At 40.2% G+C, this 22481-nt stretch overlaps 2 protein-coding genes across 3 annotated transcripts; one reads left to right on the top strand and one right to left on the bottom strand.

Moving 5' to 3' along the window:
• Window positions 1–444: 444 nt before the first annotated feature.
• LOC115377016 (Fc receptor-like protein 5) lies at window positions 445–7148 on the bottom strand. The gene is made up of 8 exons (XM_030076871.1): window positions 7118–7148; window positions 6177–6233; window positions 5429–5695; window positions 4247–4492; window positions 3826–3936; window positions 1918–1992; window positions 1064–1105; window positions 445–843 (listed from the first exon to the last, which is right to left on the bottom strand). Exons 1-8 carry the CDS (start codon window positions 7146–7148, stop codon window positions 836–838), a joined length of 837 nt encoding a protein of 278 aa, XP_029932731.1. The 3' UTR covers window positions 445–835.
• Window positions 7149–10751: 3603 nt separating this feature from the next.
• Window positions 10752–22279, top strand: LOC115376417 (uncharacterized). 2 transcript variants are annotated; one of them, XR_003929800.1, is made up of 6 exons: window positions 10752–10997; window positions 13879–14256; window positions 14947–15033; window positions 15146–15276; window positions 17451–17575; window positions 21235–21374. XR_003929800.1 is itself a non-coding variant. In XM_030075981.1 (5 exons), exons 1-5 carry the CDS (start codon window positions 10760–10762, stop codon window positions 21415–21417), a joined length of 1017 nt encoding a protein of 338 aa, XP_029931841.1. In that variant the 5' UTR covers window positions 10752–10759; the 3' UTR covers window positions 21418–22279. The 2 variants fall into 2 exon arrangements, 1 of the variants encoding a protein (XP_029931841.1); XM_030075981.1 differs by lacking the exon at window positions 17451–17575 and having other exon boundaries at window positions 21235–22279.
• Window positions 22280–22481: the final 202 nt, after the last annotated feature.

The raw sequence follows: 22481 nt of genomic DNA, 5'->3' as shown, positions 1-22481 counted from the left end.
ATAAAAAGACAAAAGATAAACAGAGGTAGAGTGTGATCAAGTATTTATTGTTTCCTGCAGAGTCACTTTACATGGGTATTTCCATTCGTGCGCTCATTTCTTGCGCTCAAATCTTGTGCTTTTTATTCCCTGCACCGCATTTACCAGCTAGTTACTTTGCAGAGGAAGATTTTCCAAGCAAAAAATCAGACACGCTGCATTATTAGAGCTACAGGATTAGAATAAATCTTTCAGAGTTATGCAGCACGACTTTAACTCTCTGAAAGGAAGCATTCTTCACAAAGAGTATTTTTACCCCCACTGGTAATACGTCTATACTGAGACTTTTACCTCTAGTGGAGTATTTTTCAAGTTTAAGTACGCAATCTGAGTCTTTTCTCTCATGACTCCTCAAATGCTAAGATTTCCAGCTTTCAAAACTTACCCTCGGACCTGATATCATGACAAAATTTGGGAAATTGTGATTGTTTAACCATTTTTTTTTTTTACCATTTGCAGTGACAACAAGATGATAGAGAACAAAATGAGAGTCAAAATAGTGTGGTGTGAAACCAACGAATCCACAAGAGGAAATATTTGACCCACATGTTCTCTGTTTCAGAATAACAACTCGCCACTGGTGGGACATTTTTAAAAAAGTTTCTCTCTCGGTTAAGGGGTTTTAATTTTTGCTTATTTATGCAATTGAAAGAGAGATTAGAAATGAGAGAGAGAAAAGATAGACATGGTGCAGGATGAGCGAGACAGAGGTGTGTAAAATTCCCCTGTGATGTGAAAGTCCCTTCACAAAAAAAAAGTGCAGGTGAGCCACTTTGTCCGCCTCTTCTTCAAATTTTTAGTGAACTGGAAAAACAAACACATTAATTAATTAAATTAAATCAACCATCATCATGACATGACTGCTTCTTATCAATCAATCAAGAATTATATTAACCATATTCATCAAAACAGAGAGTGAAACTGAGAGAATGAGACACAACTGAACACTAACTTAAAAAAAAAAAAAAAAAAAAACTCTTATTTTTTAGAATTTGATCTATTCCTGTGTTGATTTAAGTTGTACCTGCTTTTATTGTGGAGTAGGGAGACGGTGGAGCGGAGACATCTATGGAAAATACACACACACACACACACACACACACACCCATCAGCTGAGAACTGTGCTTTCGAGCTATGACTCATCAGACTGTTTCCTTTGTGTTTTTTTTTCCTGTAACCACGGTGATGGCAGTCATGTGACCAAACAGGAAACAAAAAGGGCACAGAAACAGAGCAGCAGCTGAGGCAACGCAGTGAAGCAAGGTGAAAACTCAGGTGCTGTCCAAAAGTTTCCACGGTGACACGCGACCCAGTTTCCCCCATCATGAGATCAATAAAGATTTTCTAATTCGATGGAGAAACCCCAAACATTACACTGCATGTCATCAGCAACAACAGCTTTGAAAAGAAAAGCCAAAGTGTGACACAGAGGATCACTTGGTCTCATGTTTGGGGTTCAAATCTTGTTTCTGATTCCCAAAGTGAAGAAAAACTAATCCACAGTGCAAAGCCACTTGATTTACTTTATTTATTCATTCATTCATTTCTGGGAAAAAGGATAAATCTGCTGAAATGAGGCAGAATGAAACACCGGAAAATCAAGAAAATGACACTGGAGACAAGTGGGATTATCTCATCCAGCTGGCAGATTTTCTCTTTCTTTCTTCCCTACTTCTTTGTTTGTTTGTTTGTTTGTTTGTTTGTTTGTTTGTTTCTTTCTTTCTTTCTTTCTTTCTTTCTTTCTTTTAACTCGCTTGGAGAAAAACAAGATTGAGCACTGAAGGGGAAACTGAACAACTTGTCAACAGTTGAATTAGGGTTTAGGTCTGGGGCTAAAATGTGTGTGTGTGTGTGTGTGTGTGTGCTGGGTTGCTGTACCTGCCTCCCTCCTCGGATGAACTTCCTGTGCAATGCTGACCTCAGCGTAGCTCACGTCCGCCGAGTCAGCCTTTCCTGCAGCACAGCACATCGACCAGTCAGACACTTAAATATTTTTAAAATTTTAATTAATTAATTTATTCATTTATTTATTCACTTATTTATTTTTACAAGTTTTAACCAATGTACAAATCTTGGGGGTACTTTTGTGGTTATATATAATTGTGATCATCATTATAAATATATATTTATTGTATTTATTATTTATTTATGTGCCAATTTGCTGTCAATTCTGGCTTTTTTTTTTTTTGTAATTTTTTTTTTTTTTTTTTTTTTTTTTTTTTTACATTTTTCCTCCTAATATATTCCATTTATTGCTTTGTTTGAGTGTTTGGGTCTGGGTTTTTTTTTTTTTTTTTTTTTTTTTTTTTTTTCTTAATCTGCAATCTGCAATCCTCCCATTACCAGTCGCCTGCTCTACCTCCTGAGCCTCACCGCCCCCACTTGTAAACCAAACTGACCACCCAAACTGAAACTTTCCATCGCCATCCTAGGAAAAAAATTCACAGTGGGTGACAGTACTGAAGTGAGTTTCCTCATTGTTTCAGTTTCAAAATGCATTCATTTAAGTGATTTAGTCTTAAACTGCAGCATTGCTTTGTTTAGATATTTGTTCTGAGACCTTTTGTCTGTTAGTTAAGAATAGTTAATTAATAGTTAATTTCTTTGTTATCCATTTTTATTTTATTTAATTAATAAAGACCACCATGTGCTGTCATTAAAGGGGAATAAACACCTTTATTGTGGAACCTTGTGCCTCACTCTCCCTAATTTGGCCACCGCGATGCCAATATGAGATGTCATTAAGCTGCAGTACTCTTACCAGTTAGGTTGTGCCTAACACCCACGGTCAGCCAGCCATTTGGCCCACAGTCAACATGAAAACACACCACAGGAAAGTCAAAATATGTGTCATGACAAGTCAGAAACTTGTCCAGACTTGTTCAGCCCTGATCCATAACAGCCAGGTGGGATTCACTCTCTGATGTTGTGACTCACACATCATAATCTGATTAAGATGTCTTTTGTTTGGACTACTGTAAAGAGCATTTTTAACCTGGATTCAGATAGCTGACTCGGAGCAATGTAGCCTACAGAGCAATGTACTGAGCTTTTTTTTTTTTTTTTTTTTTTTAAATGGCGATTTAAAAAAAATATCAGCTCTAGTAAGTTCAATACAATTGTCATTATAATTATAATTATAATTATTTGATAACACACATGTTACATTCAGTTCTCCCCCTGGGTTTCCGGAAGGTGTCAGATGTGTGTGTTTGTGCTTTAAATCTAAAATTATATATATTTCAAAGGGAGAACATCATAGAAAAAAGTTTGAGAACCACTCCTTTATGATTCTGTCTCTCTGACGGTCTTCTATTAGAGATCTCGAGATCCACAGGTGGAATAATTTTGTAAGCCAACAACTCAGATTACCCACTGGCGTTGCATATATTATGAAGGGTAGACACATAGCACAAAAAAAAGACAATCTCCACGTTAAGGAGGCATTAAGTTTCAAATTAGGTTTTGAAATCTTGTTTGTCTTGAAACAAGTGGAAAAAAAATCTCTGCCACTGTGGTGAGATCATCCCACTTGTTTCCAGAGCAAAGTGTAAATGTGTTGCAGCGAGGCAGAGCGAGGCAGATCAGCTCCACCAGGACCGAGGCGACGACGCCTGATTCAAGAAAAACTCAGGCGGTTAGCGTGGGGGAACGAGTGGGATTATCTCACCTTACAGGTGGGTGTTTCCCAAAAAGAATGAAGATGACTCAACATGGAGATTTCTTTTTTTTGTTTTGTTTTAAAATAGCTCTCCAAAGGCTTCACAGCTCTTTTAGAAGTCTCACTTTTGTTTCTCCTCCAGAGGTACAGCAGCAGTAGAAAGGTCAGGACGCCCACCACAGGAAGCACGATGTACTCGAGACGAGAGGTGGCAGGAAGAGACTCTGAGGGCAAAACTACAACAACAAACAGAAACCCACAGTTTGGTCACAATGCACAAACATATTTGTTTTTTATTTGCATACCTGGCTATAACTGCCTCGACAGAGATCGTGGGCTTATCTGAGATGCTGAGATCTTTTTTTTATTTGCGATATGTAACTCAAAGTTGGCAAAATCAAAGTCATCTGTATGAAATGTGGCACTGCAGATATTTTGAGCAAAACTGTGTCACTATCTGGAAGACTTACGCCCCTGATCAAACACCGGCTTCACGTTTCAAAGTGTTTAAAATGATAATTCAAGAATTTAAAAGGGTTTTCTCACCTCTGACAGCCAGCCAGCTCTCTGGTGATGCTCCAGAGTCAGAGAAGCTGCACTTGTAGAAACCTTCATCAGAGTTGGAGACACTGTGGATGGTCATCTCTCCTGTGGAGCTGTTCCCAAAGCGGAGGCCATCTTTATAGAAATCAGCTGTGAGGTTGGAGGGAGTCGTCTTTTTCCTGCAGCGCAGAGTGACATCACTTCCCTCCATCACAGGAAGTCCAGGACTCTCCAGGATCACAGAGCCAGCTGCACACACAGTCACACAGTTTTCCTCAGGTAGAAACACTAGGAAATGATTTGCAGCCAGATTCTGAGGTGGAAATCTACCTTAGGTTTCTATCACAAAGTGCAGAATGCCCTCCATTATAAATGTGCCAGGGATTTTTATTGGGAGTCCCTTGCCAAGATGTTTAAAGAGCAACAAGTACCAAAAAACACATCATGAAACAGAGCATGCCAGTTAACAAATTACAAGACGAATCCTTCCGCCAGCTGCTAGCATTCCCTGCAGTTTCAATAGGCTCCGCCCCCCATCAATCAAACCCTATTGAAGCCAGCAGGCAAATCGAATCAAGAATTTTAATGGAAAATAAATCGATCATCTTACATGACTGGCAACTTCCGTGTACCTCGTAATATTTTGGCGAATATTTAAACAAGCATGGGTTGTTTAAATATTGTGAGAGAGGTGCATGATGGGAAGATTTGGGAGAAGACGGTATGACGATGTTGCCGAGGAATGCGATTTAATTTCATGGACTGTTTCCCCAATACAAATGTAAAATCGGACATTTCTGCCAAAGGGCGGTGCTATATAAAAAGCAATGGGTCATCGAAGCTGACAGGGTTCACCCTTTGAGGAGCATGAATGTGTTCGTCAAAATGCCAAAATTGACTTGGAGTAATGGTAAATATTCATTTTTAAAAAACAATTAAGGTGAAAGTGAAAACATCTCAGAAGGATGTAAAAGTGAAAGCTGTGCAGAATGGCAGCCGCTGTCCAGCTGTAAGCGACTGCAGAAGAGGAACAACAGCAAACCAAAAACCACAGGCTCAAACCTCAAGGCTAATTCTGGTTGGTGAAACTGCACACCCTCTCTGCCCTTGAGCAAAGCGTGCAACGTCTTCTACTTTCATGCAGAGGTCGATAAAGGTCACAGAGTGGTAATCTACCAAACCCACCAGTCACAGTGATGTTGACGGCGTCGCTGCACCGTCCCGATCCAGACTGACACCAGTACACTCCGCTGTCTGATGCATACAGATCATCAATCAAACAGTGGGAGTCCTTTATTTGTCCCCAGTCTGTTGAACAGTCTGAAATTACTTTTGTGCCTGAAGTGTTCCTCATAACTCTCCATCCAGAGGAGTTTCCCTGCTCCTCACAGCTCAGAGAGACAGTATCGTAAGGAAAGAACTGAGATCTGTTGGGAATGACTCTCAGAGACGCTGGAAGACACAGACAGACAGAGAGAAACAAGAGCATCAAGACAAATCTTAATTAGTGTTTTCAGCAGCATTTTTCGTGCACACTGCGAGTTAACAACACCCAAACTACAGTCAGCGTCAAGGCGACCACGCTCAATCTGCTTGTTTTTCTCACTGTTTTCATCTTTTATTCCAAACTGGACAAGAAAAAACACAAAAGAAAAAAAAAAATCCAAACGCTTCCAAAGTGTCTGAGAGCAAAATCAGTGAACAAGATTGGAGGCACTTGCTTGCAAACACACAATAAGCTTCATTAGTGTAGACAGATACACATATGTCCACATGCAGGTGTTCATGTAATTTGGCGCTAATGACGCTTTATTAAATGTGGTTGTTTGTCATTGCGCACCGAGCAGCTCGGGCCTTCTCTGTTCATTAACTTTAAGGTCAATACTTTGACCTATGACACACACACACACACACACACACAGGGGGTACTCACCCACTACCATGCACAGTGCTGTTATCTCCATGTTGTGCTGCTGACTGGCTGGCTGCCCTGCAACACAACAGTTTAACATAAGGGCGATGCAGACCACAGCTTCCTGCCATTTTCTGCAGAAGCTGTTTGGTGAGAGATGCTGCTGTTTTTCAACCGGATATATCAACACGTCGTGCTCCCCCCTTGTGCGGAGAGCTTGCCCAGAATAACTGATCACATTTTACACTAATTCAAGAACAAACAGGAGAAGCTGCATGCTGTTGGTGGGCTTCGCTGGTTTCCATTACTGGGGATTTTGATTCATTTTGCAACAGAGAACAGTTCAGTGCCATCGCAGGCAGCATGTCGCAGGACGTCCGGAGCAGCTCATATCTGTGAAATCAGTTGTTTTGTTGCTGTGTGGTGAGCAGCATTACTTCACACTTCATCTCAACCTTTCAGCCTCCTCTGTTCTGACATTTTGAACCCTGTACACAACACTTTGCACTTTGCCTGATTTACCCACAGTTCGTAGCTTTGTGAGGTGAAAATCAGGGGTTACCAGAGGAAGCCTGGAAGCGTAAAAACAAACAAAAAAAAAAAAAACAGTAAAAAGCTGCCGTCATGAGAGGATAAATAGCATGCTGTCCCATTCCAGGTGACAGCAGTTAAATCTGTGAGGGTTCAGGGTTTAGGCCTTAGGCGGGACATTGGGATGGGCCAATGTGTCTGATTGGAGCAGCTCAGGCGATTGCTGCCCACTGATTGGTCGCCTGGAGGATTTAAACACCAGCTGATGCCGGCCTCTACCCTCTAGGAGTGTGAGGGAGCTGGTGAGTACACCTCTGAGTCCCAAATGTCTATCTATCTATCTCGAGGAACCGCTTTGACCAGACATCAAAGTCTGTCAAAGAGGATCTACGCATTGAATTCCACCGTAATTTGCTTCGCAGAGGCGGTACAGATGTCTGGTTCTGTCGGGTACTGGCGCATGAGTGAATGAGGCTGCTGATAATCTAGCAACAGGAGCATTATAAAAGTAAATGACAGCACCAATTGTACTTAGAGAAGGAGAAGGAAGAACAGCGATTAAGAAGAAAAGGTGAGGGGGAAGACCGGAAAGGACTGGGGGTTTCACAAAATCCAAAACAAATAACTACACAGAGAGAAAATCATCATAATTACACAGGATTGAACAGCACAGGATTAAAAGGATGATTTACGTCCTCAGGAGACACAAGATTGGGAGGTCCAGTTTAAGAACTAGAGGAAAACGACATGATGTTACACACTCTTGGACAGTAGGTGGCGGTATGCACCTTAAGCTGTTTGCAGTCTGCCTGTGAACTGCTCACTGAGAGCTTGGTGATTTATCCAAGAGGGAGAAACCTCTGACACCCAAAAAATAAATAATAATAATAATAATAATAATAATAACAACAACAACAATAATAATAAAAGCTGTTACTTTATGAAAACTGATTTTTAAGGCCGTCCATGTATTTTAGATTCATTTCACATAAAGCGAAATATTTCAAAACTTTTTTTTTGTTTGTTTTAATTGTGACCATTACGGCTTACCGCTCATGAAAATCAAAAATCCAGCATCCCAGAGTATTAGAATATTACATAAAATCAAATCAAAATCAAAAAGAGGGTTCATCATACAGAAATATATAAACATGTATATTCTCCAGTAAATTCTCAGTAAAAGCTGAGATTGGAGGAGGATATGACGCAAATTAAGGGGCAGGAATTGAGACTGTATCACAAAACGCCTGATTTTACCGATTTTACCTTTTACCTCTGATTTTACCCTCCCACTCCCCTAGTGGTCCTTTGGGCCACAAGGGGAGTGGGAGGGGATAAGGCACCAGTGTCTCCCAGCCACACTACACTGCAGAGGGTTTGTTTGCTGCTGTCCTGTTGTTTGAGCCTTGGAAAGCATTGCCTGTAAGTTTGAATCCATTTATGATCAACTCAATTATGCATGCATATTAATGAAACCATTGTGAACATTATTAAAGAGCTAACTTTGGAATGCATTGTTTGTAAGCAAGTGTTTGATTCAGTCAGTCTGACTCTTTCAGTGTTTATGCATTTAGTCTTCATGCTGTGTTTAGGAACTGTTTGAGGTGTATTTAGAGTAGAAACAATTCATAGTATTGTTTATTGGCATTTGATGGTTTGGTCTTTTAAATGATTATGAGAATATGTGATTTGAATATAGAGCTAATAATGCTTGTGCACATAAATGCTTACCCTTTGTATAGTTCATTGCAGTGATTATGCTGTGTTTTGTCATTTCAGTTTCACTCCATATTCACATCTTCATGCAAATAGAGTCTTCATTAAATTGCTGGAGCTTCAATGCTATATCCTGACTCTCATGTCCTCTGTGAATGGAGTTTGGCTAGCAGTCAAACTGTGGTTGCTACACCTCAAGGAGTACATGCACAAACTCATCACTTTCTTTTTCACTCGAATCTGATACAAATCTGCCACAGGACGTTAGCTATGGCACGTAAAGCTTGAGAAACCTTATGAATCATCCTGATTAGCAGAGAGATTCATCTGAACTCTAATAAAGCAGAATCATCTGCCCACTCAATTACGTGCAGATGTTTTCCAGACACATTTAATGGTTCCATCAGGGCTATTTTTCATGAAAATGAACAACAATTCTGCAAACTGCCCTGCTGAACTGCTCGTTTGACCTCAAATCCTGAGGTGTGCACCTTAATCTGTGATGTCACGGCAGCTTTTTCACCCACAGCAGGGTCATGCTTCATTATATTTTTATTATTTTTTGTTGTATAGAGTGATTTGATATTGTAAGAAAGGAGCTGGACCAGATCAGCTTTGTGCTTTTTCCTTCTCGAACGCATCGTGTTTGTTTTCTCCACATCGACTGTTTGATGTCTTTGCATTTGGTGATGCTTATAGAGTCAGGGCAGCCAGGCAAGGTGATTTTTTTTTTTTTTTTTTTTTTTTTTGGTGTGAATTTCCAACAAAAAAGGCAAGAAATGACAAAAGACAACAGGAACTCAACTCATAGATAGGCTGATGAGAATGAGAATTCATATGACCCGAAGACAAGGGTGATGAAAATCCATGTCAATTAAAAAGTTAAAAAGTGACAACTTGATAAATCCGGATGCTTTGATTAAAACTGAGGTGGTTTGACCAAAACAAAGCCTTCCTCGTCATTTAGTGACATATTACTCATAAACCCCTCTGTTGCTGTTGTTGTTGTTATTTCTGATGGTAAAGTTTTTTATTCAAATTCTGCGTTTCACTACATATATATATATATATATATATATATATATATATGTATATATATATATGTATATATATGTGTGTGTGTGTATATATATATGTATATATGTGTATATATATATATATATATATATATATATATATATATATATATATATATATATATATATATGTATATGTATATGCAAAAAAACCTGCCAGTTTACACGAGTCTCTTTACCCATATCTTTACCTCAGAGTCGCAGATATGAATATGTAGATACGACACGCCCATTTGATCAGCGTGCTTACAGCTAAGGGGGCAGATTCCTGCCTCCATAACCTGCAGGTCTACAGGCTGGTTACAGGTTTGTGGTCGTTACTTGCTCATTTTCCCTCTAATTTTCGAGCGTTTTTTGTGCTGTCAGATCAAAGGAAAATAATTTTGAAATCTGTGAAGTATATCTTCTCCAGGAGTGGGAAACTTCATCAGTCCTGCCCCAGCAACAAAGATACCAGCACACTGTGCAGCATATGGTTGTACAAACTGGAGAACTTTTGAAACCAGGCAACTGTTTTTAATATTTTTATTTCCTTTTCCATTTTTTACTATTTTTGAAAAATTATATTAATTATTTTATTAAATTTCATCCTCTCTCCTTTGTGAGATATTTGTTTTAATATTTGTTTCAGAAGAAACTGATACTCAAAATAGGCCTACTGAATCCTCACTCTTTAGCAATGACCACTATTTAAAATGGTTTAAAACAGGTTTTGCCATTTATTATAACTCTTACTTGAAATGAAAGGTTCTGGAAAAAAAAAAAAAAAAAAAAAAAAAGATTGGACATTTTTGGTTAACAATGATCCTTTTGGTCAAGAATTAATACGTTTTTTTGTACAGTGAATTAAACAGCTGATTGCTTCCACCACTGTGTGTGCGTTTACATATACAGAATGTAAGTAAATTATATATTTAAATGCTGTAAACTAAACCAAGTAGCCTATTTTGTATAGAATTTTTTATTTTTTATTTTTTATTTATTTATTTAATCCTTATTTAATTCTGTATTACAACAACATGCCATGACGTTGGTAACAAAAAAAAAAAAAAAAAAAAAAAAAAAACGCGTGAGAAATGGTTGAGAAATAAACGAGTTATGATTTATTTTAATTGTACAGGAATCGTCCACAATGGGAAGGATGCCCCCTTTGCAATGGCCGCGGCGTAAGCAAGCACGTCGCTCAGCGTGCCAAAACAGCGCGATGACGTGTCTAGCTTTCTGTGTGCACTGAGTAGCCATGCAGCGCTCTGACACGCCTCCAAGTGGGCGTTACAACCTATGGTTACAACTGGGGAACCTCAAGCCACAGATCATGAGTTTGTGCGTAAAACAAGACAAGACAAGTTTCACCTCGGAGCTCGTTTCTGTGGTCCCAAACGAGGAGTACAAGATTTCCCTTCGCTTGCTGTATTCTGGGAGGTTTTTTATTTTCCAACACTGTTAAACGGACTTGGCGGAAGTTTCACCATGAAGTCCATTTTCCTCGTCGTGTTTCTGCTCTCCACGCCGGCTGAGGGTGAGTTCAACACGTGTCTCTAACGCCGCTCATTCATTTAGAAAAACTACTACTACTAGTAATAAAACTAATAATGAAGGAAAAAGTGAGAGAAACATCACAGAGTTGGTCTCTAACTTCGCGTCCGTGTGAACATTTCTCATAGAAACCCGAGATAACAGAAAGCTGAGTCATTCAGTGACTAACTATGACTCATGTCTGGAAAAGTCTGGAATAGCGCTGCTGTGATACCCTGATAAAAAGGGACGGACACACATTATATCAACATCCGGCGCTCTGCTCCAAACTATGGTGCGTTCAGGAAACACGCATGATTTTTTCCCCAGTGACATATTGTTGTTTTTTCCAGGTGACTATTTTTCAAGCCGTATGAGTCAATAGCATGCCTAATCTGTCCATTATTTGTGGAAAAACATGACCGCTGATATTTGTAGAGTGCTGGAAAAACAGCACATCAGATGTTGACGGTGGCTGATTGTCCCATCACCTAAAAACGAGGCAAAAATTGTCCAGTCTTTTATTTTTAAGGGTTCATAACATAGACAAGGCAGAAGTTTGGTGGAAACCGCATTAATAGTCCATTTACAAGTCAAGTCAATTTCTGTTTGTGAAGCCCAGTATCACGACTTACAAATTTGCCCTCAAGGGGCTTTACAGCAACACAACATCCTCTGTCTGTCTTTAGAGCCTCACATCAGATGAGGGACAGCCTCCTAAGGAAAAAAAAAAAAAAAAAATTAACAGGGTGGAAAAAATGGGAGGAAACAGAGGTGGGATCCCGCTCCAGGACAGACAGACTGAAGAAAACACAAATCAAATCAAACAACACAGAAAGGGGATAACAACATTGTACCGAATGGATGGAGAAGAGACCACACATGGGACAGAGGATAAGAACGGGCGTTTTGGGTGGAATCCCCCTTTTTTTCCAACTTAACCAGCCTGAGACAAGATGTTGGATGCCATTTTCACCTCCAGCGGTTCGGTTCCCAAGGGTGGCATTTCTTGTAAGCTTAGTATAATGACTTGAAGTCTATGGGAGTCATAGCCAAAGACCTCAAAGTGAAAGAATAACCCCCCCATCCCCTGATCAGACAGGTGAGCAAATTACAGACTTGACAGACAAAAAGCAAGAGAAACCATAAAAGCTGTGGGGGGTCTCCACACAGCCGTCCCACAGGACTAATCCACTCATCTTAAACTTATAATTTGTGTTGTGTGCTGCGGTGGAGTTCTCCAAATGAATATTTATGCTGTCAAATTATAGGGTTCGGGATTCAGCAGATCAGCCGCTCTAATGACACGGTGCGATATTACTTTGGCAGTAGTGCTTTCATCTATTCTTCTTTTTATTTATTGGGTTCTCACTGAACCTTGAGTCCTGTCATTTGGTTCTTTTCATGTACACCATGACAATAAACAAACCTTGAACTTTGAGAAGCCACAGAGGTGGTCTGTGGGATTGTTGGGGGGATTTCTGTCTTTACACTGAGCAATACTTAACCTTGACTGGTGCAAACAGACTTAATGTTTTGAAAGTCACTGTGGTCTCATGGATCACTTTAGACAAGACCAAACAATACTCCATCTGTTGATGGTGATGTCAGCAGAAAGAAGAAGAAGAAGAAGACAACAAAGAAGCTGTATTGTGGAGCTGTCTCGGACTTTCCTTGGGCATGTCCAGGCTTGGCATTCTTTGTTTAAAAGGTGCAAAGAGTCCGACAGCTGCCTCCAAACAGGAGCTTCAGACGCCCTCACTGAAAATGCAACAAGCTGAAATTTTGTCTCATCCTGTTGCTAAACAAACAAACAAACAAACAAAAAAAGCCCACTGAGATCCACCAAGAGCTGAATCAAGGTCTAATGGACCTGTTGGTAGAACCTCAAAGACATCTCACTCGTCTTCCAAGAAGCTTCTTCAGTGTTGATGAACCGATAGGAAAGTCCCAGTAATTCAGTCTTTGTGGATCACCAAACTGATTAAAGCCGGGGACTTCCTGCCATCTGTCACATCTGAAAGATGAGAAACAAAAACATGTTTGAGAAGCAGAACATCCAAGCTTGACCTGGATGACTTGAGAACACCTCAGAAATCAGCTGACTGTGACCTAAATCCAGAGCATAAAATGAGATATGTATTGACTCCTGTGACTGTTTGCTTTCGTTAACCGCATGATGACTGTCACCTTTAATCAGAGAGTTTGCTGTGAGCCAGATGCTGGATGAGCATGAGCTCAGCAGAAAGGTTTAACCTGAAGACATCAGCGGTCGACCGCGACCCACCAGCTGACCTGGCAAAAAAAAAACACACTCAGCAAACACACTCAGCAGCACACTCAGATGTTGGATGAGCATGAGCTCAGCAGAAAGGCTTACCTGAAGACCTTTCATTTGAAGATTCAGCGGTCGACCTGGCAAAACAAAAACACCCTCAGCAAAGTCTGGCAGAGTCATTCTGCTGATACAAGCTGTCAAGAGAAATGGGTCCAAACAGCTCTTGGCCCGTCTGGACCCAAGAAACATTTCAGTCATAAATAAGTTGTCTTCATTAATATCATCAATGTCTAATATACGATCAACAAGAACGAGGTAGTACTAGACTTTTACAAACGTTTTTACAGGTTTTTTCTTATTTCACAGTTTTAGGGATGCAAAACATTGTCAGTTATCATTGGCAGAATCCCCCAAAATAGCAAGACAGAAGGCACTAATTGCAGCTCTTTCACTCCATTTCTTATTTTTAACGTTGTATTCTTCAAAATCCATTCATTCACTGCATGACAGCTGCTGGTTTGCTGTTGCAGGTTTCCAAGGAAAATGTTGTCGGACTCTAGATCTAGACTTATCACCTTTGATCACTTTGATTTGCTTTCCCCCCCAGCTCAGTTTCAAGTGATCGGTTCCCTCCAGCCGATAACAGCCACCGTGGGTGACGCCGTCATCCTGCCGTGCCGCGTGGAGCCGGAGGACAACGTGGAGGGCCTGACGGTGGAGTGGACGAGGCGCGACCTGCGGGGCGACCCCGGCAACCCGCTGGACAAGACGCCGTACGTCCACTTGTACCGAGGCCGGCGCGAGGATTTGGTCATGAAGAACGACGACTACCGAGGCAGGACGTTCCTTCTCAGAGAGGACCTGAGACGCGGCAACATGTCGCTCAAACTGGTGAACGTGGGGCTCAGCGACGCGGGGACGTACCGCTGCTTCGTCCCAAAATTACAGGGCAACAGAAAGGAAACAGTCGTTCAGCTCATAGTTGGTAAGTCTAGAAAATTGAGTTTGTTCTCGGTGTTTTAGGGTGCAGCACCAACAACACAGGGCCGTGCACACACGTTTAAAGAGACAAGGGCAGGAACAGAAGAGAAGGGCACCCCTGCACCTTCTTTTACTGAAGAACTGCCTCGTTTCGTTTGTGGTTTGCTTGCCTTGTCTCTTGTGAATACAGTTACATCCAATAATAAACAAGAACTTCAAATACCCTGAAGTTCAATCGGAGCATGATCTTAGAGCGAAAAAAATGTGATTTTGACTTATCAACTTATTTAAAAAAAAATACATTGTACGGATAGTCAGGGAAATATGTTCAAAATTTATATCACAATATTTATATGATATATTTAAATGTATATTAATATTTATAGTTTGACATGTTTTAACTCACATGACACATTAAATATTTATCTGTTGGTTTTGAAACTGTGCGGTCAGCATGACAAAGCCAATTTTCTATTCATATCTCCTAGCATGTTTCATGTCATTTTTATGAGATTTTCATCAGCATTTGAAATTTGATATATGCATATTTTGTATTGAAATAACACCGAGGATCCAATCTGAAGTGTTAAACCTTGATGAATGACATTTTCCTTCTGTTTTAAGGATTCTAGTTTATTTTTGAATGTTGCTGTTGGTTTTATTTTTAATTTTTTTAAACATTTTTTTTGTCCAGAGTCCTTACCACAAACCACGACTGAAAGCATCACAACAACAACGCCGGCTGTGACTCCAGGCAGGAGAGAGAAGACAGATGTTGAAGGTGAGAAAACGTTTGTTGTCTGTCAGTTTTCCATCTCCACCATGTGATTTTTTTCAGTTGCATTTCCGATGCAGAGGTGTCACAGCTGTTCTGTCTCCTGTTTCCTGTTTAGACTGCAGACCCAAACGGTGCACCTGGGAAACAGTCATCGCCGTGGTGGTATCGGCATCAGTGGTGATTCTCGTCTTTGCAGCTGCCTGTTTACTTCACAGATGCAGAAACCGGCAGTCTGAAAAACCACACGTAAGCCATTTAATCTGACTTTATTTCACCGTTATTTCAGATTCCTTGCAGTGACGGGGGGGTTCAGAAAGCGGGTTCACTGATTCACCTGAGTTTGTTAAAACTGATTGAAGGGAAACCTGGGATTTTTTGGGGGCGGGGGCTGAAGCAGCATTTGACCAAGGAGCCGGAGACGGTTCCCAAGGACAAGTCGTGCCCCTTTTATGGCAGTCCATCCACATAAACGTCCATATTATTATTATTATTATTATTATTATTATTAACAGTAATGGTGAGGGCTTTGCATAGAATAGAATAGAATAGAATAGAATAGGTTTATTGTCATTGCACAGTAGATACAATAAAATTCAGTGCACTCACGTATTGGGCTCAGTTAAAAAGAATAAATAAATAAATACACTAAATACACTAAACACCATGATAAAATATTACATTATCATCTATTCATCATCTCATCCATTCAGTCACATTCATGCTGTCATATACCATACCATTTACTCAGTGCCATCATATGCATTAAAAAACAAAAAAAAAAACAAAAAAAAAATATGATATGACAGTGTAGATTTTCCTCAATTGTTTCCATCGTGATGCGACGTCAGTAGGTTAACTACATTTCTCAGCAGCGTGGGCGCAGCGTCGCTGTTTTTCAAATCAAACAGCTGTTAAGTAGTGAAACTGCTTGCTGATTTAAAATAGGACAGCTTCTTCTTTCGCTCCTGTGGATTGAACCAAGTTGAGTTTTCAGGTCATTTACACACTGTCCTCCAAATGTGCCCTAATTTTAGCGGCCATGCAAACGCGGGTGTGCAGGTACCATGTGAAGCATGTTGTGTGTTTTTGCTGCCAGGGTTGGCAGCAGTCAAAGCAGAGAGAGCTCAGTTTCATTAACTATTGAACTGAACATTTTATACCTGACTCTGTTTGCCTGACAGTTTTATTGATCACTAATATAGCAATGACTACGTTTACATGCACACCATATTCCGATTCGGGTCAATATTCCAGTTAAGGTAATTTTCAGAAGAAGAAGAAGAAGAAGAACTGAAGGCAGACTGCAGTCTCTTGGCTCTTGCTGCTGGTCGCCATGTCGTTTTCCCCGCTCGCAGTAACCATAGCAACAAAGACGCCCCAGGATTCATTGCGACTCGAGCATGCGCAGACGTAACTGAATATTCCGGTACAGGGCATTTTCCGATTAAGGTGTTTACCTGGCACAATATTCCGGTTAAAACAGGCACATGCCAGGGGTCTGATTCGGAATATTCTCCAACTGCAATATGACCTTAATCAGGTGGCCGGGATAGGGGAAATCTGACAACGACCAGATTGTTATTTTTCCAACACGACAAACCTCCACTCCCGTTTCCAGAAAAGAGCCAGGAGAGGCAGACAATACGATATGAGCGTGTGGGGACGCCGCAGGAACTGAAAGCAAAAATAAACCCCCGCTCTGTTCAGGGTCACTTCCAACGAAGAGAGAGAGAGAGGGAGATAAAACGTTTTTCATTAGTATTCACAGAATTATCAAGAAGTGTGGGTGTACTTTTTTTTCCATCAAATGTCAAATTGTGATGCATATCTGGCCAGTGACAAGTCTGGTTCCTGTGTTAGGGGTTTTCAGGGGAAAATAATAAATTAGATGTCACATTTGCTGCAGTGTGGAAATAGATAATACTGTAATGCTTCAGTTTGGTTCATTTCTGTAAATAGTCGACGCGTTATTGCTCGCTCTGCTGTTTCTTCTGCTCCGTCTTTCTCTCTTCATGGAGAAAAGGCGCGCGGTGCAAGCGTCTTTTCTAGTTTTGTAGTTTTTCTAGTTCTGGCGATGTCTCTTCAGCGTTGGGATGCTGATGAGAATATTTGGATTCTGGGCTGAAAATCACCAGGATTTGCTTCTTTCTAAATCCCACAGTACACGAGAGACTAGTTTTCTCACACGTTTGTGACTTTTTAATCTCAGAATTTCATTTTCTCATAAATTTACGACTTTAATCTCAGAAATTCTGAGCTATATTCCCCCCTCAAAAAATTACCCCCACTCTCCCGGCTGTGTATTTGTTCTTTCCTCCCTTCACTGGCACCAACACGCCGTCATAAAATCAGTCAAATAATTAAACTGCACTCATCTTCAGTTAATCACACCAGCCTCGTCTTTCTCTTGTTCCTGGTAGGCGCAGCTTTTATCTGAACTTTGTTAACTTCCCGTGACTGGATCGCCCTGCCCCGTCCCGTCCCGTCCCGCCAGGTCCCGTCCCATCCTGCCTGGGGATTCGAACCGGCGACGGTCCAGTTACAAGTGAGTCAGTGGAGCAGCGGCCCGGCACCAATCAATCAATCAATTCACATCTGGATCATGTGTCGCACACTGCAACTCACAGAAAGTGTTATTAGGTGGAAAGTGTTGGGATGACGGCGTGGTTCGGCAGTCTCTCCGCACAGTCCGAGTCTAAGCTGCAGCGCCTGGTACAGACTGCCATGAAAGTGATGGGGAGGACTGAGAAGCTCTCCCTTCAGTCCATCTACGAGCAGTCTGTGCTCAGGCAGGCGCGGAGGGTATTGTCGGACCCGTCACGCATCCTTCGAGCAGAATATGAACTCTTGAGAGAGCTTTGTCCTCTCAGCAATCAGATATATAAACAAACAGTTGCCAAACCAAACTGAATAAATGACAACTGTATGTGTGTGAATGTATGCATGTGTTTTGCAATCTTTTAATGCCTTAATTCTGAATTTTACCTATACAGTTGCCCCTCGCTGTAACGTGGTTCACCTTTCACGGCCTCGCAGTTTCACGGATTTTTTTTAGTGCAATTTTGCATGTTTTTTTTTTTTGTTTTTTTTTTAACAGCGCGTTGTGTTCTGCGTCCTGATTGGCTAACAGACTGTAGACCATTGTCAGTCAATCTCCTCCGTGCCGTGTCTCCTGTACAGTACAGAATGTGTTCATTCTATAATACTGGACTTATTTTTCTACGAAGGTTTGAACTTTGAGAGTTTAAACAAGAGAGAAAAGTGAGAAAATGTTAATGCCTGTCTGAGAAAAATGTGTAGTGAGGGGTTTTACAGCCTTAAAACATCTAGAATAATTGTAAAAATAAAGCTGACTACTTCACGGATTTCGCCTATTACGGGTTATTTTTAGAACGTAACTCCCGCGATAAACGAGGGACCACTGTACAAACAAACAGTTACCAAACCAAACTGAATAAATGACAACTGTATGTGTGTGAATGTATGCATGCGTTTTTTAATGCATGCATCTTTTAATGCCTCAATTCTGAATTTTACCTGTATACTCACATATTAATTTATTTCATGTCCTTTGACCACACACAGCGTTGCACTTTTATCTGTCACTGTTTTTATTAGTAGTAGTAGTTCTATGTGTTTATGTAGTGCTATGTTTTGTTTTGTTTTGTTTTTTTTGTCTCTTGTCTCTTGTCTCTTGTCTGTGCAAAGAAAGCCTTCTGACTGGCTGCAACCCAAATCTACCTCCGGGTATAAATAAAGTTACCTTACCTTACCTTACCATAGAAGGTACAGAGTCCCAAAATATAAATTGAACCGTTTTAAACACTCTTTTTTTACCCACCTCCATCAGACCTGGGAATTGTGCAATAACTTGTTGTTCTGTCTGTTTTTCCTTTTCCAATCTTTTATTGGATGTGTCATGAGTGTGTATGTACGTGTATGTCTCTGTCTTCCATTTGTATATTATTTCTATTTTATGTTTATTTATTGTCTGTAAGGCAGCTACTACCATGCACTTCAGTCCATGACAAATTTCCCCCAAGGTGACAAAGTATATTCTATTCTATAATCCCACTCATATAGTGAAAAAAGTAGATAATAAGCTTGTACGAAGTGATTCGTGTATAATGAAACTGGATATTAAAGCCTCTTTGTATATTGAAATCAGGGGCGAAAATCCCATTTCATTATTGGGAGGGAGGGGGCAATAAACAGCAAAATTTCAGAGTAATTGACATGAAAAAATTGCTGTCTGGCACGACTGTACCACCCTCTTTCTCTCTTACGCTCCTTTGAAATTTGCCGTACACTGTTGAGCCCTCAGCATGTTCATATGTTTTAAATAATGGTATTAAAAGCAATAATCCTCTAACCAAATTTCTTTGCTCACTGTTCTGTTTCCACTACAGTCCATCAGAGTAGCTTTACAAGCACTAGAAACTCAAAATAACTCCATCAAACTATTCTTCAAAAAACATTTAGCCTATTGTAGTGCCAACAAAAAGCAAAGCAAGATATGACATCAAATAGTGACATACAGTATATGTTTGAGCTGTACACTGTCCCTTTTAGATCAAATAAGAAAATGAAATGAAACTATGCCACAAAATAATGCAACTTAAAATGCAAAAAAAAATAGATATCTATCTAGAGACAAACTCAAAATATCAGTAAAATATGAACTATTTCTGACATTAATATCCTGACAGGCATTTTGAAAGAATAAAAAGCTCAGTATTTGCTCCTCCTGTGGTCTGTCCTCTCTCTCCCTCACTTGTAAACAGTCATTAGCTATTAGCTTAAACAGTGAGCTGAAAGAGGCAGGTTTTGGACCAAGCAGGGGAAAATATCACTTTTCATATTACAACCTTGTGCTTGGTGAACAAGTGGTGTGATAAATGACTCACTGGCTTTCACTTTAAGAGGTTTTCTTGCTGGGGGGTGTCATTATGGATGGAGGGGTCTTGCCCCCCCCCCCCCCCCCCCCCCCCCAAACCCCTCCCCGGGGTTTCCGCCTATGACTGACATAATAGCTACAATAACTCTGACACACTTGGTCACTTAAACATATCCAGATCTTTTACCTTGACTATTTTTAAAGTTGTAATTTAAGAATCGATGCACCCTGTGCGTGCTTTCAGAAATCTGTGACTGTTTTTAGTCAGTATATTTTCAACTGTTTTATATGTAAAGCCGCATCAAGAAAATGTTCTGTTACAAAAGACAATAAAGCTTTCTAAATCTGAACTCCACACCGTTGTTGTGCACAAAAATGCACAACAAAAGGCTCGTATTTCATATTCGAATTGATTTTCTGAAGTCAAGTTAAAACCTTAATGTATGAAATTCGCATGACATCACGGATCAAGTCCAACAAACAGTTTCCCGGCATGGAGTCCGTGACAAATTTGTTTTATACAGTTATTTAAATGTTCATCTATAGGCCTTGTTCTGAATTTAGACTTGATGAGATGTTTCACACTGTAAACTAGAAACTAACACCCTCATTTCAAAGCATGTAGTTCCCCTAAAACTACCAGTGTTATTCTGCTGAGTTTCCAGCGTACTTTAATTTTGTCTTCATCGTCACCGGACTTTTTACAGTGAAGTTCAGACAACCAAAGCCGCCAGGATTTTACCGTCTTTTTTTTTTTTTTTTAAACAATTTGGACCCTGATTGGTGGACCTTCTTAAGGTTTAGTCGTTGGATTACGTTTGTATGTAATTCTCTTGTACCATCACATCCCCTGTTTTAGGGTTGACCATCACTTTAAGGCGAGTGATGGGAATCGAGAACCGGTTCCAGCTGGTTCGATCCATCAGCATCATTTGCATTTAATCTTAACCATTCCCGAATTGATGAAAAGAGCATTTTGATTTAATTTGAGCGCATTATCGTCCCAGACACTCGTTGCCGTTTAATACTGTTAGTCATCAAAACTGTAACTGAAGGTGCCCGTCACTGACTCTGCCTGCAGGTGGCGTACGTCTGCTCCAGTGATCAGACACTCGATAAAATTTATGTTGTTGACAGTGAAAAACCTTTTTAGAGTCTGCTTCCCCCACTAAGAGAGAAATCGATACGCAGAGTCAAATCGATTAGAAAATCTGATCCCTTCCCGTCCCTGTTTAAGGGCTTTGGCACAAAACGACAGCCGAGCTTGATCTGAACTGATTATGTTGTGTTGTCCTTTTGATCGGCAGGAGGAGGCGCAGACAGGAGCTGCTGAGGCGGCGAGGAGGAGAAGGAGGAGGAGGCGAAGAGGAGGAGCAACATCTGCCTTGACGTTTCTGTTGGACTCTGGACGTCGTTTTGTCTCCAGGAGGAAGCGGCCGTGTCCGAGCGAGCACCTTGAAACGAATCATCGTCAGACACACGAGCTCTGATGCTGTGGTCTAAAGTGAACTCTGAAAATTTTGAAAACATGCCCACACTCAGCTCAAAGCACTTTTTTTTTTTTATATATAAACAATGAGCTGATAGAAATGTTACGCGTTTCAAACCAGAGCAGATTCGTTTCATTCAAAATTGACGAGCAACCGGACGAGAGGGAGCATTTAGCAAAGAGAGAGAGCAAGAAAGAGAATTTAGCAAAATGAAAATGACCACAAAAAAAGAAGAAAAAAATCAAAACCAAAGAAGGAAATTACCTAAAATTAAGCAACAAAAAAAAGGCCTTAAAAATAAAAAAATATAAAAGGAATATTATTTCCTGCAACAGAACTTCTAAATGTAGAATTTCCTCATTTCTCTCTACCTCATTCTTTTTCCTTTTTTTTTTTTTTTTTTTTTTTTTAATTTCCCAGTCATTTTCAGGTCCTTTCTTCCAGAGTTGCTCATTGCCTTTTTTGATGGGGTAACGAGTTTTGCAGCAATTTCGCTCGGTTCCCAGCTGCTCTGAAACATTCCCCTCTAAACCAGAGTATAAATATGAATGTATTTAATTTTCTGTGTTTTGCACTTTTGCATTTGCCAATGTGAAATATTCCAGCTGGCCGGTTGCCACTGTGTTTAATATCTTGACACTACACGCTTCAGGAATACTGAGAAAAATACTGAAAAATGCTTCAGCACTTCTGAACGTCTCACCAATTCAAAGCACGGACAAAATGTTAGTTATATCCGTGCTTTTTTGATATACTAGTGTTGTTTTTTCTATTATTTCTTTTTATATTTGTATATAAACCTCTGGTGTGTTTATGTTCATGTTTGTGATATGGACTTTCAAATTAAAGCCCATCCTCCTGACAAACTGGTTTGACTCCATCATGTACACTCTGGCATTTTAATACAAGAAATAGGAAATGGCTGAAAAATTAGCAGGAAAATAGTTAAAAAAAAAAAAAAAAAAAAAAGCTACAAGAAATCCCCCTGAAAACTGGCACAAAAAGAAGGAAAAGTGAAAAAGAAACAAGGAAATTATCTAAAATTAAGCCGCCAAGTAGATTTA

This window comes from Myripristis murdjan, chromosome 18 (assembly GCF_902150065.1).
Source record: "Myripristis murdjan chromosome 18, fMyrMur1.1, whole genome shotgun sequence".
NCBI lineage: Eukaryota > Metazoa > Chordata > Actinopteri > Holocentriformes > Holocentridae > Myripristis > Myripristis murdjan.
The sequence above is the reverse complement of the archived record's forward strand: the minus strand, read 5'-3'. Positions and strand labels throughout refer to the sequence as shown.